The 22516-nt window shown below is 39.3% G+C and overlaps 6 protein-coding genes across 6 annotated transcripts; 3 read left to right on the plus strand and 3 right to left on the minus strand.

The window, feature by feature from the left end:
- Positions 1–229: 229 nt before the first annotated feature.
- LOC103329929 (uncharacterized) lies at positions 230–3964 on the plus strand. Its single transcript, XM_008232459.2, has 14 exons — positions 230–499; positions 589–686; positions 786–965; positions 1060–1120; positions 1238–1284; positions 1425–1517; positions 1646–1736; positions 1964–2012; positions 2395–2511; positions 2611–2758; positions 2905–2997; positions 3085–3153; positions 3433–3475; positions 3586–3964. The coding sequence occupies exons 1-14, from the start codon at positions 451–453 to the stop codon at positions 3684–3686; spliced, it is 1239 nt and encodes a 412-aa protein (XP_008230681.2). The 5' UTR covers positions 230–450; the 3' UTR covers positions 3687–3964.
- A 142-nt stretch (positions 3965–4106) lies between these two features.
- Positions 4107–9162, minus strand: GMII (golgi alpha-mannosidase II). The gene is made up of 4 exons (XM_008232460.3): positions 8389–9162; positions 7777–7926; positions 7537–7569; positions 4107–7444 (listed from the first exon to the last, which is right to left on the minus strand). Exons 1-4 carry the CDS (start codon positions 8956–8958, stop codon positions 4706–4708), a joined length of 3492 nt encoding a protein of 1163 aa, XP_008230682.2. The 5' UTR covers positions 8959–9162; the 3' UTR covers positions 4107–4705.
- Positions 9163–10440: 1278 nt separating this feature from the next.
- LOC103329932 (protein transport protein SEC13 homolog B) lies at positions 10441–12287 on the plus strand. Its single transcript, XM_008232461.2, has 2 exons — positions 10441–10596; positions 11126–12287. Exon 2 carries the CDS (start codon positions 11209–11211, stop codon positions 12109–12111), a length of 903 nt encoding a protein of 300 aa, XP_008230683.1. The 5' UTR covers positions 10441–10596; positions 11126–11208; the 3' UTR covers positions 12112–12287.
- Positions 12288–13292: 1005 nt separating this feature from the next.
- Positions 13293–15421, plus strand: LOC103329934 (seed maturation-like protein). The gene is given in 6 exon segments (XM_089049601.1): positions 13293–13573; positions 13575–13856; positions 13955–14216; positions 14590–14688; positions 14796–15010; positions 15196–15421. Coding segments are annotated over 6 exon segments (1098 nt in total). The 5' UTR covers positions 13293–13409; the 3' UTR covers positions 15272–15421.
- Positions 15422–15940: 519 nt separating this feature from the next.
- On the minus strand, positions 15941–17325 carry GATL10 (galacturonosyltransferase-like 10). Its single transcript, XM_008232465.2, has one exon. It carries the CDS (start codon positions 17232–17234, stop codon positions 16104–16106), a length of 1131 nt encoding a protein of 376 aa, XP_008230687.2. The 5' UTR covers positions 17235–17325; the 3' UTR covers positions 15941–16103.
- Positions 17326–19395: 2070 nt separating this feature from the next.
- Positions 19396–21799, minus strand: LOC103329936 (uncharacterized). The gene is made up of 3 exons (XM_008232466.3): positions 21509–21799; positions 21219–21285; positions 19396–20520 (listed from the first exon to the last, which is right to left on the minus strand). The coding sequence occupies exons 1-3, from the start codon at positions 21569–21571 to the stop codon at positions 19700–19702; spliced, it is 951 nt and encodes a 316-aa protein (XP_008230688.2). The 5' UTR covers positions 21572–21799; the 3' UTR covers positions 19396–19699.
- Positions 21800–22516: the final 717 nt, after the last annotated feature.

A 22516-nucleotide genomic window follows, 5' to 3' on the forward strand; every position in this document is an offset into this window, starting at 1 on the left:
ACACCAAGAACCAATTAGAAAATAATAAGTGACTAATTATGAAATTTTCTTTCAAAATTAGACTCTCTAAGAATTTTTATATAAAATGTCACATTAAAATGAATGTATGTATAAAAAGCTAAACTCTTAAATGCCTCACGTCACGTGCTTATAAACGTACCTTGCGCCTGACGACGTCGTGTAGGAGTTTGGTTACAACTTACAAATAATATTCTCTATTGAGATCCGCTTTGGAAAATTATTGATTAGTTTGCAAGTCTCACCACAGAAGCAAGAAGTCGTGAAGTGCTTTTAAAACGTACGAGTTTGGACAGTGAGTCAGTAACGAACTCTTCCTTCAAAGCTTCAAGCTTTCAACTTGTCTGGACATCAGTTTAACCTATGAACACTTTGAGCAGCTGAGATCTCCTCGCCAGCTCGAGATCTAGGGTTTTCGTTTCTGTTTCCGCCATGGAGGAGAAGGTAGTCGCTGTAATCATGGTGGGCGGGCCAACCAAAGGTATTGTTCATGTAATTCATGCTTTTTTTTATGAAATAAATAAAGTCTTCAATTTTGCTGATTTTTGTTCTCTTTGTTCATCTGGGCAGGCACTAGATTTCGGCCTCTTTCATTCAACACTCCGAAACCGCTGTTCCCATTGGCTGGGCAAGCTATGGTGCACCATCCCATTTCAGCTTGTAAAAGGGTTGGCTTTTGGCTTTCTTAATCTTCAACCAAAATCCCATCAAAGATTATGGATTTCAAATTTAACAGAAAATTCTGAATGCTTACTGTTATTTTACAGATACCCAATTTGGCTCAAATCTTTTTAGTTGGATTCTATGAAGAGCGGGAATTCGCACTGTATGTGTCTTCCATTTCCAATGAGCTCAAAGTACCAGTTAGGTACTTGAGAGAGGACAAGCCGCATGGCTCTGCCGGTGGCCTTTATTACTACAGAGATATTATCATGGAAGACAGCCCGGTTCGAATTCTCTGCTTAACTCTTCTTCGTTTCCATTTTTATGTATTAATAAGATTTTACTTAATATAATGTTGTGTTTGTATTTGTTGGGCAGTCGTATATCTTTTTGCTGAATTGTGATGTTTGCTGCAGTTTTCCACTACCAGACATGCTTGGTGAGCTTTGTATTCCTTATTCTGTATGTGAACTAGGATTTTATTGGTTTAAATTATGGATAAGACTTGCGAAAAGTAATTGCTTCTATTGCATTCTGTTTTTGTTTATTCTTGCAGAGGCTCATAAAGGATATGGTGGGATGGGTACAATGTTAGTAATCAAGGTTTGTATGTTGACAAACTACTTGAATGGTTGAATAAATGTTGCAACTCTGGTCCATATTTCTGAAGCTCTTTCCTCCTCGTTATTCATTATCCATTGTTGGTATTTTTTCATTTTCCTTTTTTTTGGGTTTATCTGTAGGTTTCTGCTGAATCTGCCAACCAGTTTGGGGAGTTGGTTGCTGATCCAACCACCAAAGAACTTTTGCATTACACCGAGAAACCAGAGACTTTTGTACGTACATGGTGTAGTTAATTTCCAGATATTGTTCATATAATTGGTGTTGGTGACCCCAATTGTTCGTTTATATTTTCTTGTTTCCAGCCACACTTTGTAAAGGTTATCTGTTTTCCAAAATGCAGGTGAGTGATTTGATAAACTGTGGTGTTTATGTATTTACCCCAGATATTTTTACTGCCATTCAAGATGTCTCCACTCACCGAGAGGGCAGAGGTTGCTCTTTTTTTCCTTTTTTTTTTTTATGGCATTATTCGTTGTATGTTCGTTTGCACCTTGGATCATCTGCATGATATGTAATATCCACGTTATCTAATGAATTGGAAATGGTGCACGCCGCTTTGATTGACTTTCCTCCATATCTGATTATTTAATTCATTCTTCAATATGCAAGAAAATTTCTCCAATTTCTGGTAGTGTGACTTGTATTTTGTTAATTGCAGCTAATTTACGTCGTATCTCCAGCTTTGAAGCCCTCCAGTCTGCAACAAGGTTGGCCTCTTTCTCCTGGTTGTGTACTTTGAATAATGAACTGATAGCTATTTCTCCTTTAAATTTCCATTTTGCACAAAAAATGATTACTAATTGTGTCAGAAGTTGCAACATGTTTTTTGGTGCATATAAATTGCAACATGCTTTCCAGATCGTTTCTGTTGTGATTACCTGTTTATAAGTTATGATATTTTTTGTGTTAATACTAGAAGAAGGAACTTTTGTTTGCAATCAATCCCCTGGAATTTCATCTATTGGGGCATGAAGGCAATACGTGTGTTTAGAAATAGAGTTGTTATTGCTCAAAATTCAATGTATTATTACATCATTTTAAGCCTCTGTTGGTGTCAGTTTTCATGTTGATAGACACTCTTTTCAACAGGACTCTTCCTACAGATTTTGTCAGATTGGATCAAGATATTTTGTCACCTCTTGCTGGAAAGAAGCAACTCTATACATATGAGACCATGGATTTCTGGGAACAAATAAAAACTCCAGGGTAGAGTAATTTTTCCTAATAGCGTCATTTAATTTTTCCTTTTTCCTTAACCTATCTTAATATCATTTGCCTTATACTAATCTTTGTGTAACATTACAGAATGTCTTTGAAGTGTTCGGGTTTGTATCTTTCTCAATTCCGAATTAACTCTGCACATCTTTTAGCTAGTGGAGATGGTACAAAGAATGCCACAGTTGTTGGTAATGTTTATGTTCATCCTTCAGCAAAAGTGCATCCAACTGCTAAGGTAGTTCCACTTCCATATCATCTTTTACCATTTGTTCTGTCCTTGTTTGCAGTTGCATGTATATATTGTAGATGAATATTGTAGGACGGTGAATATAGTGGATGCAGCATAATCCCTTCTAAAGTGTGAGTTACTTTTGTGCACAGATTGGTCCCAACGTCTCTCTCTCAGCAAATGTTCGTGTAGGTGCAGGGGTAAGGCTTATAAGTTGCATTGTCTTGGATGATGTGGAAATCAAGGTATTGAAGTTGGTATCCATGGATAAACTAGAACTACAATGTCATGGGAGTGTTTATTCCAAACTTAAATGTTCTTTTTCATGACAGGAAAATGCAGTTGTTATACATGCTATTGTTGGATGGAAGTCGTCTATTGGCAAATGGTCGCGTGTCCAGGCATGTCTAATGATGTAGTTGCATCATGTCATAATAAAGTCTGTTAGATCACGTCAATTTGAGAGAGATCAATCTCAGCTGGGGATAAGGAAAATTCTCGAAATACAAAAACTATTTTGAAGTGAAAGATTAAAAATAATTAAAAATCAAAGAGAAATGTCAGTAAACAGAACTCCATTCTTGACCTGGAAATAAAGTTTTATTTCCAACATGATCTGAAGACTGATTCAAAAGTTTCTCTGGACTTGTAGCTAACTAAAATTTATTTGATTGGTTTAGGCTGACGGAGACTACAATGCAAAACTTGGAATCACAATCCTTGGTATGCATGCTTGGTTTCTCATGTCTTTCTTCTATGATTTGATGCTGTCAATGCGCAAAGAAATTTTAAAGCAATTGACCAATTTGAGCTCTCTGTTGTTCTTTTGGCAGGAGAAGAGGTGACTGTCGAAGACGAAGTTGTGGTGATTAACAGCATTGTTCTCCCAAATAAGATTCTTAATGTTAGCGTACAGGAGGAAATCATTTTGTAATACTGAAGAGATGGATTGCAAAAGCTTCCTGGTTTTGTTTGCTGCTTGTGTGCATGCCAGAGTTTTTTGCTTAAATTATTTTGGTTAACCATATTGTATGATTGAGCTACAAGAACAGCTAGGCAACATTTTTATTCAGACAGCAACAGAAAAGAAAATTTTTGTCATGGTTCCGTGTTCATATGCATTTGTATCAGATAGCTAAAAGTTACTATTCTGTTGAAGGAAATGTTTCTGAATATTTTCTTGCAATTTGTATTCGAATTCAGTGATAAACATTAATAATATCTATTTCAAGGCCAACATTAGAAAACAAAATTTTAGTTGCATACTTCCCATCTTACTGTTAAAACTAAATTAAAAAACCAAAAAGCTTCAGTAAGGTGTGTTGTGAAAATTCATGCTGTAGGATATGCCCAATTTTCAACTGTCAATCTTCAGACTTCATTAATAAAGCACGACTCTAGAACCTCAGACAAAATCATATATGAAACAAAAGCCAAAGCATTACTATTGGCCTCGCTACCGTTTTTGAAGAGGTAAACACAAATGCTAGTCCCTCATCCCATACAAGTAATCCCAACCCAAATATCAAAATTATCTCACATAATTGTTTGCAGCAGTTTTACAACAAAAAGAATCCCGAGGGCATGTCTTCCAAATCGACTTGCTCACAAGGGCAACCATGGATGGTTGCTCTGACTGCATCACTACTAGATTAACTTGTCTTTGCCCTGACATGGCAAGATGTATTGAAATAGTAGCAAATATGTGCTCCCAGGTTGATCATGCTGATAGCGGGATATGAAAAATCACTCAATTATTTGCTACTAAAACCCATCGCTGCAGCATCCATGAGAATACGGTGATGAAATGTACATCCGCTGGTGTGGCCGTAATTCCAACTCGTAAGCCTGTATTTCCATGGGAGAGATGAGGACACACCATTTCTCTTAGCTATGAACGCCATTGAAGCAGCAATCATGAGAATACAGTAACGAAATCAGTTGCTAGTACATTCATTTGTGAGGCCGCAATTCTAACTTGTAAGCCTGTACTTCCATTGGAGAGATCAGAATGCGTCCATCTTGAGCAACATCTCCAAACTGCTCAGTATACCCAAGCACATCTGTGTCTTCGTGCAAAAGATTTAAGGAAGTGCCTCTTGCATTCAATACTGAAAGCTCCTTAAACATGTAAAACAGATTCACCGTCTCATCAGCAAATCTTGTGCACCCTGATCTTCCCCTCCGACAATATGAAGAGTCCCAATTCTGTCTCTGTAAAATTAGGACAAACCTAGAATCTCCGATTGGCTGCTGTGAGTATTTTAAAGGTTGGGGAACCTTAAAACTTACAATATGCAGATCACAAGGTAAGGGAGCAGCTAAAGGGGAGAAATATCTTGGGGGTGGCTGCACTGATAACTCCTCTGGCTTCTTGGCAATGAATGCATGTAATGGATAGTTCAGGTGAGCATTGACACGATGAGAAAGAAGAGAGGGGCTTAAGGGCAATGGGTTGGAAACTGGGTTTAATGTGGCTGAAATGTTAGACTCCACAACAATGTGGAAGACTACATTCATTGCACGATTATCCATCACTCCTTGTCCAAGACCTCGTCCATCATCTTTTACCAAACGACGGTCCAGCATAATCTCCAACCATCCATTTTTAAGGCTGGCCACACCCAATGACTGCCTAGAATGAACTGAAAACCTCTGACCATTGGATCCTTGCATGAACGCAAGAGAAGGCATAGGGTAATAATTGCCCTGAGTTGGGATTTTATCATAGGTTTCTCTCCGGCTCATCTGAAAGCCATTTAAATCAGAAAAAAATATTCTTTTGTTATCAATATCTGTTTTGTATCTAACTATCAACTCCATGTCATTGAAGTCCTGGCTGAGAAGCTCAACATGATACTCCTTCTCAATAAGAAACTCCTGTACAGTATTCTCTCCATTGTAGATACGGGTGCTATGAGAAATGGGGCTCTTCTCCCATGCTGTCTTTGGATAAGAATATACTTCTTGCACCAAAGGACCCTCAGAGATCACCATCTGCCCCCCTGCTTCAATGATAGGCTGGGCATCACCATTGGGTTTAAATAAGTAGGCTCCACTTCCCCAGCTAGAGTACATAGCTATTTCTTCACCCACAACATTTTGGGAACCATTTTTATAGCTTATTTTCTGCAATAAACCATGATTGACATCAAAGGTGAGTATTTGATGCCTGTTCTGGATTTCAGCCACATCAACTTCTGCTTTTGAGCAAGCATATGGAGTGGGGCAAGATATGGACATAGACTTTGAGAAGAATCTTAGTTTTGCTGGTTTGGCCTTTTCACATCCAACAAACCCATTAGCAATGTAATATGTTTGCAAGCCCAGAGCAGGAACAGAAGCCTTCCAGTACACACGATGCCTTCCAGTGAAAATTTTGCTTTTATCATGCTGCAATTCAGGGGATATTTGGCTTTGAACACATGTCCAGTTTGAGTCAAGAACAGTTACATCTGGACGGTTAACAATAAGCATCACAACCTCTTCTCTTGTCTGCCCCAGAGGATTGAAAAACACCACTGACTGTTTAGTTCCCTCACGAGCCATGATTGCTCTATGAACTGGCTGAACATCATATTTAGATCTCACCTGTTCTGGCTCAAACGGAGAAGGGTTATTGTCATTTTTCTCATGGCGTATTCCAAGCAGTACTTCAATAGCTTTAGACATGAAAATCTGCAAGTCCTGCAAAGAAGTGTGCATCCGAGTCCCATAGTCCAGGACCACATGATCTTTAGCAGTACCAGTTACACCATCATGATGCTGAAAAAGAGCTAAGTTCCTCCTAGCAGCGGCCAACTTGTAGGAGAACCCCATGGGCAATTTTTCACATTGTGCTCTCTGACAGTATCCAAGCAGGAAAGCCATCATCATATCTGTGGTACGAAGTGTTTGCTCTAGTACTCGATCAACAGCCTTGAAAAAAGGCCTCGAAACATAATAGCCACTCCAGTAGTCCTGTTGCCTATCAGCATAAGTAAAGAAGTCACCTGACAAAGAAGGAAAACCCCCAACCTGACCGGAACCAATCTCACCAGGTAGTGAGTGATTTATTCTTTCAGCCTCCTCACGAAGGGTCCGGAAGTAATCTTCTAGAGTTCCAAACTTGGCCTCTGTATTTAAACCGGGATTAGAATTTATATAATCAAACAACATCTGATAATTCCTAAACTGAGCTTCAGCTTCATCAATGCTTATGTAGCGGAAATCATCTCCAAGAGGAATAAGAAGTGTATTTGTCCTGTATAGTGTTGATTTCTTTCTATATTGATCTAGTAGTAATAATGCCCGCTCCTGAACATTTTCCTGGTTTGTCTCTACTGGATGCTCACCCCACGGACAGAGTTCATACATGAAGCCACGCATTCGAGCAAAGTCGAACTGACAACAAATAGCAGGCTCTGGACCACAAGTATGTGGAATATCATAAGAATAAAAGGGCATCATGTGGACAAAAATATCAGTAGTTTCATCCACATCCCAGCTCTGCCGCCATATATACTCCAAATTTTTATGCAGTGCAAGTTCCTTCTTCAGCTCATAATGAGTCCTCTGAATAAGCATATTTTCAAAACCCATACGGCGGAGAAGATATGCCATGGTAGGTGAGTAACCAAATGGATCAATCGCCCAAGCATTTTTAGGAATAACCCCCACGGTGTCATTCAACCACATATTTCCTTCTGTCATCTGATACATCAAAGATAAAAGCAACAATCAGTGGCATAAGAGATGCATACAATTGTAACAACTGTTATTAAAAATAAAAACTTTTAACGTACCTGCTCAATGATGGCATAATAATGTGAATTAGCCTGCATGAAGAAGAGGATCCAATCTATTAAGCTTCAAAAGTATGAATGCACTGGTTACACAATCACTTCATGTACTAGGAGTAGTCTAATCATATGGTAAACTCTGACAATGGAAGAGAAGACTTATACCCAAATGGGGAAGCATGTGGTGGTTTAAGTTTTGAAATTAAATAATCTTGTATGAAACCCTATGAATATGAATATTACCTCATCGTTCATTACCCAGCCACCTCCAACAATTTCCAGCTGACCATTCTTCACCAAATTGGTGAATGATTCCCTTTTGAGGTCAGAGGAGTCCCTCCACCATCTTTCCAGATAAGACATCTCTTCCCATATAAACTTGCGCCGGGTATCCTACACATCCAAGTAAGTCCACTCTACTGAATCTCACACAAACTCATAAAAAATTTAAAATAAAAACGAAAAACTCAACAGAAATGCAAAAACAATAGCTTCAATAACTGCTAAACCATAAAAAGGAAGTTGTTTAATAATAACCAAAAAAACTTGTTGTAACTTGGGTTCCCTTCATTTCTATAAGGTTCTTTTTAATACTAATAAGTTGAACAATCCATCCAAGCAAAAAGCATTTAAGATAAGACATCAAATTAATACTCAGAGTTTATCAGAAACTAGAACTGCAAACGGAAACTCGTTTGCACATTAAAAGGCCTCGTAAAATAGGACAGGAACAAAGTGCATTAATCATTTAAAACAAAACAAAAAAACCCATGATAAAACTAACCAAAAGAAGCAAAATTTAAGCTCAGCAAACCCATTGAAAATCAGAAATTAAGAAAAAACAGAGCTGTTCACCTTCGAAAGCGTGTCGACAATGGTGTCCAGTATATGCTTGGACTGCCTCTCATAGTACTCTTCGACAGTGAGCTTCCAGCCAGGATCGTTATGCGAATGGGGTACCACAATCACCTTCAATTTCTCAGAGTCCCACTCGTCCCCTTTGTAACTCACCCTCCACCCCTGCTTCCAGGGCCCACCGTCCACATCCGAGAACTCAATCTTGTCGTACAGCTCCTTGGTCGTGATGTCGACGGTGGCCCCTACCGCGGCGTCGCTGCCCGAATCGCCGGCCGAAACTGGTTTGCGGGAAGCGGACTTTCGGGGCTTGGGGAAACGGGTGGAGGATTTGGATTTGAAGTGGGAGGAGAGGGGACTGGGAACGCCGTAACGGAGGATGACGACGAAGAAAAAGAAGAGGGAGATCGAGAGGCCGATGGTGAAGAAGTTGGCGAAGATGAAGTCTCGGAGGGGCAATCGCCTGCGGGGCTTTCTGGTGAGCTTGGATTTGGGATTGGAAGAGGAGGGGAGGAGGGAGTTGGCCCACCCTCCCCGGCGGGTGCTGCCCATGTACGACGAGAAAGCCATTGTCGTTGCTGCTGCTGTTGTTTTTGGGCTTAGGTTAACTGTCTTTTCTGTGTCTGATATTTTATTTTTGTTCTTTGAAAAGAAAAAAAAAGATGGCTTTTGTTTTGGGAAGTGATGAGATTATGTGTCCGTGTTTGGTGGAGGTGCGAGGAGATGGAATGGGATCTCAAATTCAATTCTGAAGCTCAAGAAGCGGAGAGGAAGGAGGAGAAAATGAAGAGACGACCGACTTTACTCTTGTTGGTGGTTCTGGTGGGTGGGGCCTGCCAAGAAGAGTCTTCTTCCTAGTTGTTCTAGTTAGTCCACTGTAAACACTAATCACGAATTGAAAAAATTATCGTGTCATATTGGAGTATGATAGGTGGATTATCGGGTGATATAATCATATAATCGGTTTATGTGTTATAATATGAGTAGACTGTATAATGAAAAATTATAGGATTGGTTTAATTGATAAAGTTTCTGCACTGTATATAATCCTATCCGTATTCGAGTCATGCTATCAGTTAGGGGTGGTTGCGGTTCGGTAATTTTGCCCAAATCGCAAACCGACCGATTATTTATATGGTGATTTTTGAAATCGCAAACCAAAAAACGGTCGGTTACTCAAATTAGTAGTTTAAAATCGCAAGTTCTCAAATATTCAAAAAAATATTAATTCACAACCTAAATAAATAAATATCAACTTCTAATATACACAACCTCAACTTCTCAAGCATTCACAACCTAAATAAAATTAAAGTTACAATTCCAAGCATTCCAAATTCCAAATCCTTTAAAGTTACAAATCAAAAGGAAAATGCAAAGCAAAATGAATTAAAGTTACAGCTAAAAAGAAAAATTCAATTCAAAGTTAATTAAAGTTACAAACTAAAAGAAAAATGCAATGCACCAATGTTACAAACTAAAGTTACAAATTCAAGTGTTGGTGGTGAGTGGATTTGAAGAACACCGTTGTGTTGTTTGAGCACAATGCTATTTACAAATAAAACAACATAGTTTAGTACATTTTATTATAAGAAGATCAAATAAAACAACATAGATTGGCTATACTTTGCGGTTTGTGGTAACCGCAAGTTTTGAAAATCAAATACTGCAACTGCAACGTCAAATGCGGTTCGGTTCTTCATACCGCAAATGCGTTCGGTTTACCACGATCGCGGTTTTATTGCGGTAAATAGTCGGTTGATTTTTGCGAAAAATTCCTACATCCCTTATATTATGACCAATTATACCACAATACCTGGTACTGCAACGCATCTGATGTTTGGATTATAGATGTTCCCACACTATTGACTTTGGTTTCTCTTTGCCATATTTAATCGGAGAAAGTATTAGAAAAAAGTAAAAAGGGAAAATTGGGGCCAATTGGGCTAAACGAGCTGCAAGGCCCATATCTAATTGGGCCAATTAGAAGAGTGGGCTTTTCCTACGTCTGGATTGGCTTTGTCATCATATATCAGAGATCCCGTGCCCAAACACGTCCCTAAGAAACAGACGCTGAGCTGAAGCCTGAAATTTTTGGGACCCTCTCTTCTTACGAGTTACGAGTTACAAGTTACAAGCGAGCGATAAGCGTTTCTCTGAACTGGACCTCCGATCAGATACGACGACGTGTTCTCTATCTTCCTCTCAGAGGTATGTCGTTCATCTGTTACGGTTCTTATTTCTATTTCGTTGCCCTCATATGAAATCTGTGAGAGAGTTTGTGGCGCTAAATTTTCAGATCTACCGCTCTTCGTTTATAGATCTTTCTTTGTGGACCTTCGAAAATTACAATTCCTTGAATAATTGTTATTAGGTTTTCTTTTTTCGTGGTAATTAACCTTAAATAAATAGTTTCCAGTTCAATTATGACGTTATATAGTTCTTTGGGTGCATATTCTCCGTGTTCTTCTTGTTAATTATTTGGGGGTGATAAGATATGAACACCAAATGTGGGTTTTATACTGCACAATTTTTGTTTCTACGAACTGTTAGATTTTCAACGTGCTATGAGTCAATTTTCTCTGAAATTAATACTTTTGCTGCGTTTTATTTTAATTTTGTGAGTTACTGCTGTTTGTAGAATTGTTACCGATAGGTATTATCTGTAATGCAATTATGTGAGAAATTAGTTAGAGGATTATTTCCCATCAATTTTGATATTCAAACCATTGGAATCCAGAGGAAGCGTAAAGGAGACACAGCCAAGAAATTGAAGAAAAGGGGATTTGAGGACTTTTACCACAAGAGAAGAAATCAGTCACAATGCCTGCGCAGAAGATTGAAACTGGTCACCAGGACATTGTCCACGATGTAGCCATGGATTACTATGGAAAGCGTCTAGCAACAGCTTCGTCCGATGCCACCATTAAGATAATTGGTGTCGGCAGTGGTTCACAGCATCTAGCTACATTGTCAGCTCATAGAGGCCCCGTCTGGGAGGTAGCTTGGGCACATCCCAAGTTTGGGTCACTCCTTGCTTCCTGTTCTTATGATGGCCAGGTGATAATTTGGAAGGAGGGTAATCCAAATGAGTGGCAACAGGCTCATGTGTTTAATGATCACAAGTCATCTGTAAATTCCATTGCTTGGGCTCCTCATGAACTTGGCCTTAGCTTAGCTTGTGGTTCTTCTGATGGGAATATCTCGGTTTTCACTGCCAGGCCGGATGGTGGTTGGGACACCACTAGGATAGACCAAGCTCACCCCATTGGTGTAACATCTGTTTCATGGGCCCCATCCATGGCTCCCGGTGCTCTAGTTGGATCCGGTCTGCTTGATCCTGTTCATAAGCTGGCTTCTGGCGGGTGTGATAATACTGTGAAGGTGTGGAAGCTGTACAATGGGACATGGAAGATGGATTGCTTCCCTGCCCTTCAGATGCACAGTGATTGGGTGAGAGATGTAGCTTGGGCACCCAACTTGGGACTTCCCAAGTCCACAATTGCAAGTGCTTCACAGGATGGAACAGTAGTTATTTGGACTGTGGCCAAGGAAGGTGAGCAGTGGGAGGGCAATGTTTTGAAGGATTTTAAGACCCCAGTTTGGAGGGTGTCATGGTCACTAACCGGAAACTTACTTGCTGTGGCTGATGGAAATAACAATGTAACATTGTGGAAAGAATCTGTCGATGGAGAGTGGCAACAAGTAAGCACAGTCGACCCATAGATTTTGTCTTCCCTACTTCGATCAAATGTGTTTTGGTTTGTCAAACTAGAGTGCTTAGTATCTTAGAACAGAAGATATCTTTTGGTTTTATTTTCAATACTTTGCCTGTATTTGTTAGTGTTTTATGAATTGTTTTACTTAATGTGAGATGAAATGATTCAGTTTTCATGTTGTAATCAGTTGGAGTTGATCAATCCTTTGTGTGTTTTCCATTCTCTCATTGTGTATTTGTATCTGATTTTACCATTGTTGTCTGGTGAAAGGGTAATAATCTTTGAGTTCTGCTCCTTGGTTTCACTTTGGTGGATTACTCAAAGTTATGCCTAACTGCACAGCAAGATTTTTGTTAATCGGAGAATTCAAAATCTCAGTTTTCTCTCCCATTAAGGATATAGTTGGTCATCAAACATCTATATGCAGCGGCGCACTGAAATGCTTATCAAGGAGAGACCTCAGTTGTGGATGACGAATCCAAGAAAAAAAAAGATGCATAATGAAGGTATATAAAACGGCCCGTTTGCTGGGGTCAAATCACTCCATTTGTGGTCTCAAAGCTGCGGTGAGGTGGCATCTGAGCCATACACATTACACAATAGTGCTCAGTAGACCAGCCGGACCAACAAAATTCTAAACTACTCTAATATACAAGAAGTGGGTTCAAAGTCGGGTGTAAGAGAGTGAATACATTGTCGACCAAAATGAACTAATCTAATCCATATTTGCTTTTGCTTTCATTAGATGGCTAAACCAAAATGACTTCATCTGCTGTAAATTAATATGACGAGGGCTTTCTTTCTATGCAAACCACCATTACTTGCAGTGACCACATTCTTCAACCTTATTTCATCTTGGTCCAATGCAAGTTGACACTCCATGGACGCACTTGATTATATTAATTCCAATTTCTTAAATTCATGCACAATATGAATCACGTTCCATTCCAGACAGTCATTAGCGACTAATGACTATTTGGAATTGGGAACCGACTAATCCACATCCACATGAAAATTGATTCGCAAATCTCACAACAAAATTGTACTCGCTTCCACGGTGTACGGTGTATATACAAAGCGTCTGGTCTAGCAGTGGTGAATCCGTAATTCGGTTGAAAAACCAGGGGAATCTCACTAACCAACGCGCAACTTACGAAAGCAAACAAAAATGAAAGGGCAAGATAAAGATTCCAGCAGGTACAAGCCAGCCACAAAGGCAGAATCATCACTCTGTGAGATACACAGAGAGGCGGAGAGCTTGTAATAAAAATTAAAAAGCTCACTCTCCGTAATTTCTTGCAATTCATGGCGGCCACAGCCCGAGCCTTCATTCTATCTCGCCTCACCGACCTCTCTCTCAAGCCTTGCCAACCACCGCCCCCGATTTCCCGCCACCTTCTCGTCCGCCCTCTGCTCCCCTCCTTCCGACGGCGTCGTTTAGCCACCAGCTCATCTCCCGCCGTTCAGATGCCTCATATCGGGCGTAGACGGTGGCGGCGTCTCGGACGAGTTCGTTTCGACTCGGAAGTCCGGGTTCGACCGCGGCTTCTCCGTCATCGCCAACATGCTGAAGCGGATTGAGCCCCTCGACACCTCCGTTATCTCCAAGGGCGTTTCGGATTCAGCCAAGGACTCCATGAAGCAGACGATTTCTACTATGCTGGGGTTACTCCCGTCCGATCAGTTCTCCGTCACTGTTAGGGTTTGCAAAGCCCCTCTCGATCGCCTCCTCGCCTCTTCCATAATCACCGGGTAATTCACATTTCTACGATATCTTTCTTTTCCTTCAAATTTCAATGAATTCGGCGCATAATTGGATTAATTAAACGCGGTTCGGAATTATCAATTAGGTACACGCTGTGGAATGCCGAGTATCGGATATCGTTGATGAGAAATTTCGACATTTCTTCGGAAAATTCTATGCCGTCGGATCGGTCGAAGATTGGTGGGGAATCGGAGATGGCAGAGAGTGAGGAAATGCGTAGTATAAATGGCGTTGGGATGAGTAGAGAACTCTTGGATTCAACAGCTCCTCAAGTTTTTGGGGATTTGTCTCCGGAGGCTTTGAATTATATCCAGAGGTTGCAATCGGAGTTGACCAATGTGAAGGAGGTGAGCATTTGCTCTCTAAGTTTCCTACGTTTTTCACATCCACAGTTTCTAGTGCATTTCTTCCAATTGTGCCTATCATAGTGAAATTTTTGAATTCTAGTTGGGACAACTTGTTTGTTTGCAATTTTTAGTTTTGAAAGCAAGCTTCATTTTCCTTGGTCTATGAGCTTCAAAGTTTGGTTTTTGCGCTTCTTTTTTCTTTTGTGTTGGTCTTATATAAGATGCACAGTTTTGTTTCTTTTGAGTTAAATATTATGAAGCTTAATTCATTGAACTATCTGGTATTTGGTTTTTTGAGGTTTCTTCGGAATGATTAAAGCATTGTACAATATTTTAAAGCAGAATGTGTTAATGCTTTGTTGCTCTGTCTCAGGAACTGAAAGCTCGAAAGCAAGAAAATGTGCAATTAGAATATGACAGAGGACATAGGAATGATTTGTTGGATTATCTACGGTCCTTAGATTCAAATATGGTGATAATCTCAAATCTGCCTGTTAACTATTTTGTTGCTCTGCTACTTAGTTAAAATTTGTATAGAATGGAGCCTTATTATAATGCTATGATGATTTGTTTTAACAGGTGACTGAACTATCTCGGCCATCATCATTAGAGGTAGAGGAAATTATACACCAGCTTGTCCAAAATATATTGCAGAGATTCTTTAAAGATGGGACTTCCTCAGAATTTGTGGAAGATTCCGTCCCAGCAAATATAGAGAATGACCTAGATGCTGATGGCGAACTATGTGATACCGTGGGAACTTCACGAGATTACCTAGCGAAGCTGCTTTTCTGGTTAGACGTCTATCATTGTCCTTGTTAAATGGCTTGTTTTCTTGATTGTCCAAATTTTCATTGCAATAACTCACTTCTGGGAACTGTCATTCTTCACATAGGTGATATGCATATCTTAGTATCTTAATAATCGATCCAATTTCCATTAGAGATTGCATTCTAAAGGTTTCCTTTTCTGCTGGCAGGTGCATGTTGTTAGGACATCACTTAAGAGGCTTGGAGAACAGATTACATTTGAGTTGTGTTGTTGGATTATTGTGATGAGAGGAAAGTGGGAGGCGTGTACATTCTTCATGTTCATATATGTCAACCTTTCTAAATCTACCTTTTTGGTTTTTTATGTTCATCTATATAATTATTCTTCTTTCAAATGAAAGCTTCTTACGGAATACCAAATTAGTTATCGCTTCATGTTCCGACCTCTTCCATCGTTCTATAAATCAACCTATAATGTACATTTAAATTCCATTTACCTCTGCAAGGGTGTATAGCTGAAATACATAGCAACCAACACTCCTTTCGGAATAATTGAAACTGCTCTCCAAATTCTGCTTCTAGTCATTATTACTTGCAGGATATCATGTTCTTTGCAGCCTATGAATTTTAAATCTTTGCTTGCAGCGTTTACGGTTATGTATGTATTTGGGTTGAATTAAAGTTTCAAAATATGGAAATCGTTCTCAAGTCTCCACAAGTCCAAATGTATATTAGAAGTCCTTGTTTTGAAGGTCCGTATATCTGCACCACCTGTATAAAAATATCTGTTAACATATTGATTGGAAGAAGTATCAAAGAAATTTCTGTCACTTATAATTATTGTGGAAGTGGTTGTGAGAATGACCGCAGTTTCTGAGTTTTATATTTCTGCCCAGCCTGGATGGGATGAAAAGCTATAACAAAATAGCAAATAATCAAAAATCTGAGACCAACTTGAGAAAAATGTCGAACTTGAATTGGAACAATGTGTCCCGCAGTTTTCACTCTGTTTACATCTCTGTCTATATATACATACGGTAAAATTTATGATCTCCTATGTACCAAAGAATCGAAGGAAATCAAACAAAAAATAAATAATCAAAAAAATAATCCTGTGCTACAACGTTGAAAATTGTTGTGTTTGGAGGTGGTGGTGATGTTGAAGATGATGCTGATCGTGAAGATGATGGTGATGGTGTTTGTAGAGATCATAAGGCGCCCACAGAAGATCAACTGGACAAGGCATTCCCAAATCCAGCCTCGACCATGGCTTCCCTCTACCACTCCAATGCAACAAGCTAACAGGACCTGGATGCAAAGACCTGCAACTGTTCACCAAATTGTCACCCCCAAGCCCATGCTGGTTCCATCTATGGTGGATGGCCTCAACATCTCCACCAAAAACCAGTAAAAATGGTGGAAGAGAACCCAGCTCATAAATCCTCCTCTCCTTCTGAATCTCCATCCAATTCTCAATCTTTTTCGTATACTCACCCTCTCTCCACCTCACCAAATCCATCACCATAACACCTGTATTGAAATAACAAGGCTTTTTCCCTTCAAAAACTTTAGAGAGCTCAGAGTCTTTCCAAAACCCATCAGAAAAATACTTGGTGAAATTTGCATGGCAATACTCTGGAGCACCAATCACTCTCGACCCAGATAAAGAAATCTTCCATAGCTTCTGTACATCATCCACAACTATGACATCAGAGTCGAGATAAATCACTCTCTCCACACAGGGATCGAGCAAGTCAGCTAAGTAGCTTCTCGCGTAGTTCAATGGGTTGTCGAGAGCTTTTCGAATCGAAGACGAAATCAGATTGTTGACGAGTCTTTCCCTGAAAACATAAACTCTGAAACTCAGGGAAGGGAAGGTGGATTGGACAATGCGAGTGAGGTCCTGTAAATTGACCAAACTTGAATCTGAGGCGATGAAGTGGAAGAAGGTGTTTTCTGGGCAAGAAGCGTGCTTGAGAACAGAGTGAACTGCAGCCATGGTGCCTCTCAAGTACTCTGAATCAATGGTCATCGCGACGTGAACAAGCGAGGGATCGCAAGCCAATGCCAAGCTCTTCAAATTCAGACCCAAAACAGGGCAGCTCAATCCGTTTGTGTATTCAGGCGCCTCTGAGAATCGCAGACCCATTTGTGCGCGTGCGTCGGGAAACGATCGGATTGCATTTGTGGGAAAGGGAATGAAAGAGACGAGGAAGAGAAGCACAGAAACGGGTCTGAGGAAAAGCATCGCTGTGAGGTTTCAGAGCAAGCTGTTTGAGAGCGTGAAACGGAAATGGAAAGAAAGAAGAGAAATGTGTATATTTGTAGTGAAATGGTCAAAGAAAAAGTGTGGAAAGAAGATTATGGGAAATTGAAAACGCAACACGTCTTTTATTATTATTTCTTGCGCGTAACAGAAAACGCGTCTGTAAATTTGGATGCTTCGCCGGTTTGGTTTCAATTGAATGAATATTGCTGTCGAGGAATTTTCTTCGAGCTTACGGTCGTTTAGAAATTTCTTTGTTCGGTTTTTATCACTAATGGGTTTTAACTTTTCAAAGTTGGAGTCCTCAAATTTTCAAATCAAACAATATAGTCTTTATTGTTTTGGTTCACACACAAGTTTGGTCCATCTCATTGTGTGAAAATTTAATGGATCACATGATGGCACATAACGAACTTTAAAATGATATTTTCATCAAAATACAATCTATTTAGTGATGACAAAAAGTAATCCTCACGTATTTTGCTCAACAAGGTTATTTGTTCTCTTTAATTGAATCAAAATATAAAGAATGATGACTTTATTAAACAAAAACGTGAGTTTAATGACAAAGATGAGCGCTATTTTTAACATAAAGAACTTTTCATAGTTCGTCCTATGATGATACATGATCAAATTTAACGAAAATTTTATCAAAATGCGACAACATAAGCCGGATTAATGTGTAGACCAAAAGATAACAGATCACATCACATTAATTAATTTATGAGTTTGAGGAGCTGAATGAAGACTTATAACAAATTCATGGACCATTTATATCCTTTTTCTATACTTTTCTCATTTTGGGGAAGGCTTCGAGGAGGTTCGTCCTCTGTATGAAGGCATGTGACCACGTGCTTTGAACAGCTTGCATTATCATTATTAGGCCTCTTATTAGTCATTGCCATGTGACCACATGCAATGAACGTTAACTTATTTTAAGCAAAAGAATATTTATTTTACTTGTGGTACAAAATAGAAAAAAGCATTTTTTATGGACCAAAAGAGAAGACAAAGAAAATTATTATTTTACTGCATTTACTTCTCTCAAGTCTCGAATATGATGGTCTCCTAACTGTCCTTTTACAAGAGAGTCTCTCAGATTTTGGTCTATGCTTGTGTGCGTGTGTGAATCGGAGTCGGGATTTTCTACGTTTGAATCTCCATGGGACACGACACACTTTCGTACTCATCATGCATACGTAGAGTTAGAGACATTTATACACTGGCAAGTATCTAACATCACCCGTTAAAAGTTGTGACTTGGTTATTTGCCACACATCTTGGATCTAGGTCAGAGGTTTTCACAATCTTATTAGACCATCTCGGCTGTACTAGCCACCTAGCTTTGTTGGTTTTTTGGTAGGAAACTAAGAGAGAAACTTACATGTAATTCGGTGTGTATATCCGTTTAATTTGGATTATATGAGAGAAACTTACATGTAACATGGTATATGTATCTCAAGAGGATAAGTTGTTTCCGGAAAACAAAGTTGACCATGTATAGGATTAATAGATAATTGACGAATGGAAATGAGAAAGTTTTGAACCGGAGACTTCTCACACAAAACTAATGCTATAAATATAATATCCTATTTTCACTGACCTCAAAAGATTAAAGAGTATAAAAAATGACTAATAGTGTATACTATTATTAGTAAACGAAACCCCGAAAAGAAGAGGGAAAAAGAACATAAGAATACCAGAGCATGGATTCAGATTTTAACAGGTCACATGGACAGATGTACATGGCAGGTGAACGCGGCAACCACCTCGGCCACCAGAAAGCATTGGCTCCACATCCCATGTGGCAGGTCCACAGTAGATGGGAAGAATTCAAACGAATCAAGACAGGCAGAAATATCTGTTCCACCCAGAACTTGAAATATGCTTGCTAGTCCACTTGGCAAGGACTGGCCATAAGGCATCAAAATTCATGCCCACAAAATGTTCACCAGCAACAGACATGGGTTCTCAAATTCACTTCCACAGAAGAGCCAAATGACGACAGAAGCACAATCTTTTGACTTCATAAGATGATCCAGAAGAAATATTTTGAAAAAGAGGAGAAAGTGTGGCACAACCATGAAAAAACAATTGGTAAAATTGCACAAAAGCAGTTTGATTCAAGAAAATGCAACACAAGTAAGAATAAAGCAGATACACTTCAATTTCTTATTCTGAAAGTTTGTAGCATCCCATGTATTCACATAACTGCATCAGTTTCCTACACCAACATATGCTAAACATCATACAGGAATTGGACTCATCCAAGTTCCAAGCTCAGTTACCACCAGGCTGCTTCCCGCCTCTATCACTATACTCGCATTTTTGTTAACTATGATAAATGTGCAACAGACACGACCGACACGAAAACTAGAGAAAGCCGATATACATAAACTTCAAGAAATAGAAACTCTCTTTCTAGGATCTGGTACTCACACTGACGATCAAGCTACTCTAAAAGTTGTAGCTCCTCCATTAAAGCCTATAACCCCATTTACACGATCATACTGCTTCCTGCAGCCTGGACATCGCCCATCTGCCTCTAGAATCCTCTTGTGGCAAAAGAGGCAAAGCCGAAAACCACATGAACACGGAAGAAAGCTCGAGTCTGTGACATCTAAATCCTCATAGCATATAGGACATGAAGAAGGCTGGGGCACAATGCTTTGCCATGCCCATGCAATGGCTCCTTGGCCGCAATGCCAGTCTGATTGCACCAGGAAACTATGCTGCTTCGGCACATTGGGCAAGCTCTGAGGACGAGAAGCATCATCAGGTCTCCAAGCACAACACATCGTATGTGACCCAGGAACCATGTTTCTGTTCTCTGGTTTTGATGATTCATCTCCAGGATTCTCCCTAGATAGTTCAGGACTTGTTGGTTCAACTCTGATTTCAGCTTTGGCAGGAAAATCAATAATAGGGTTATGCTTATTGTCATCTGCATTTAAAGCATCTGCCACAGCCTCCCAGTCATCTAGACACCCATCATCAGCATCCTCCTTGCTGTCATTTCCAGAGCAACCACCACTGCAGCTCTCACTAAGATTCTTCATTGAATCATTACAATCCAAACTGCTTCCACTCAGGCTGTTCATCAGAGACTCCAAATCGCTGTCATGGATGCTCGTATTATCATTCTCTCCTCCTATTGAACTCGTTTCCAAATTGTCCAATGATCCATTTTGCACATTATCTATTTGCCTAGAGGGTGTAGGTGACCCACCCCTTCCATCCAAGTTCACCTTCTGCCCTTTATTCTTGACTGCATTACAGAAAAAATTTATCAGCATCAAAATTACATCAGAAAAATGTGATAAACTTTCAAAAACTTCTAAACTATTCTAGAAAAAGTGATTCTTGTGAACCTTTTTTGTCCTTTTGAGAGAGTGGGGAGAAGAAATCAGATCATCAAATTTATGTTGATTTCAAATCCAGTATTTGATTATGTGACCAATAAAAGAAGATAAAGTGTCAGGTGCCACTTCATAAATTGGTTGTGATTCATGAAAGGGGCGGATTTGAATAATCAAGTCAGGAAATAAATAAAAAAGCTTGGCTTCTTGGTCTGGTTTTTAGCATTACCTATGTACATTGACGACCAACAACACATTTAGCATTGCCATAGAGACCAGCTTATGTTAAACTTTAAATAAGAAAAATTTATTTCCTTTTTCATTAAAAAAAAAAGTGTGTAAATGTTTTTAACCGCCTCATATTCAATTCGATGCATTTCACAGATGCCAATTTCTGCATCCCAATACAAACTGTATTGAGAAATTTATGCATCAAGAAAACGAGTGCCACTTTTTTTTTTTCTTTTTTTTATGAAGAAAAAAAATATAATTGTAAAGACAATCCTAGTGAAAAATCAAAACTTTAACTCGTTTTCCACCAAAAACAGAAGACTTGAATGTTGTTTATTCTCTAAAAAGAAAATTTAGAGAGAGATGGAAGAAATACCATGTGAAAGCCATTGCTCACGGCGAACATCGAGCTTACTCTGCTTCAATTTGGCCAACCGGTTTGTCTGGAAAAAAAATTGGAAGTAAGAGCGAGCTCGCAATATTAAAAATTAAAATTCAACTCCAACACAATTTTTTCTAAGAGAACACTCAAGTGAATTTCACGAATGGACCCATTCTTCGTTAAAATTCAAACTTGATATTTGAATTTCCCTCCATTTCCGAGCAAGCACACATGCAGACATGCAGAAGGAGATAAGAGAAAGCGGAGATTGGGAAGAGCCTTACCCTCTTCTTCTTCGCCAAGTCTTTGGGAACAGCAGGAGGGCAGGAGACGGAGCCAGAACTCATTGAGAAGAAAATCAATTTGATTCGTAAAACCCTAACTTGGGAAAACCCAGAGAGATAGATAGATAGTTATGGAGAGAGAGAGAGAGAGAGAGAGGATTTTTTATTGGGAAAATGAAGAGAGAAAAATGGATTGCAAAATAGAAATTGGGATTGTGAGAGTAATATAGGTGGATAGGGAGGGAGTGGATATTACGAATTCCCCTGGCTTTGCGTTCCTTCCTCACCTCTCTCTCCCTCTCTTTCTTTCTTTTATTGACAGGTTTCTACGCCCACGGCCCAACACTTCTGTTCGCTGTTTTTATCTCTCTTAAATTTCCATAATGCCCTCTTTATCCACCTTATTTACCTGTGTATGTTTTAAGTTTTCAAATTATAAAACAATTCAAATCACTTTCTTTTTTTTAATAAATAAATACAAGTCATAGTCTAAAATATTTTAAATTAATCTAATTTATGGGGAGGGAAACTTGAACTTAGGTGCTAGACGGCGAGTTCACCGTCCTTGCCTACTTCAAATCACCATTTTGTTATAAAACTTTGTTAACTTGCCTAACCCACATAAACTTTAAATCACTATTTTGTTATAAAACTTTGATTTGTCTTCTAAGTTGTTTTCATTTCAACTGTTTTTGGAGTTGGAAATAGCAAAACGATTTCTTGAACAAAGACCTTATTTTTTTCAATCCATTTTGAATTCCTTCTTCAGATTCAGAATACACTTTTCCTTTTGTGTTTGTAAAGGGAACTTGATTAGAGAAAAAGTTAATTATAAATATTTGTACGAGCGAAGGGCATTTTTGTAAGAGTGGTCACGACTTCTTGTAATCTGCTGGCGCAGCTTAAGCCAAGAGTGGTATGAGGAAGCAAGCGTGCAGAAAGCAAATCCCTAATCGAGGGGTCCGTTACGTTTGCAGATTCGAGAACCACGTGAAAAAAGGCCCGACA

Source organism: Prunus mume, linkage group LG4, assembly GCF_029339155.1.
Source record: "Prunus mume cultivar Tortuosa linkage group LG4, ASM2933915v1, whole genome shotgun sequence".
NCBI classification, from domain to species: Eukaryota; Viridiplantae; Streptophyta; class Magnoliopsida; order Rosales; family Rosaceae; genus Prunus; species Prunus mume.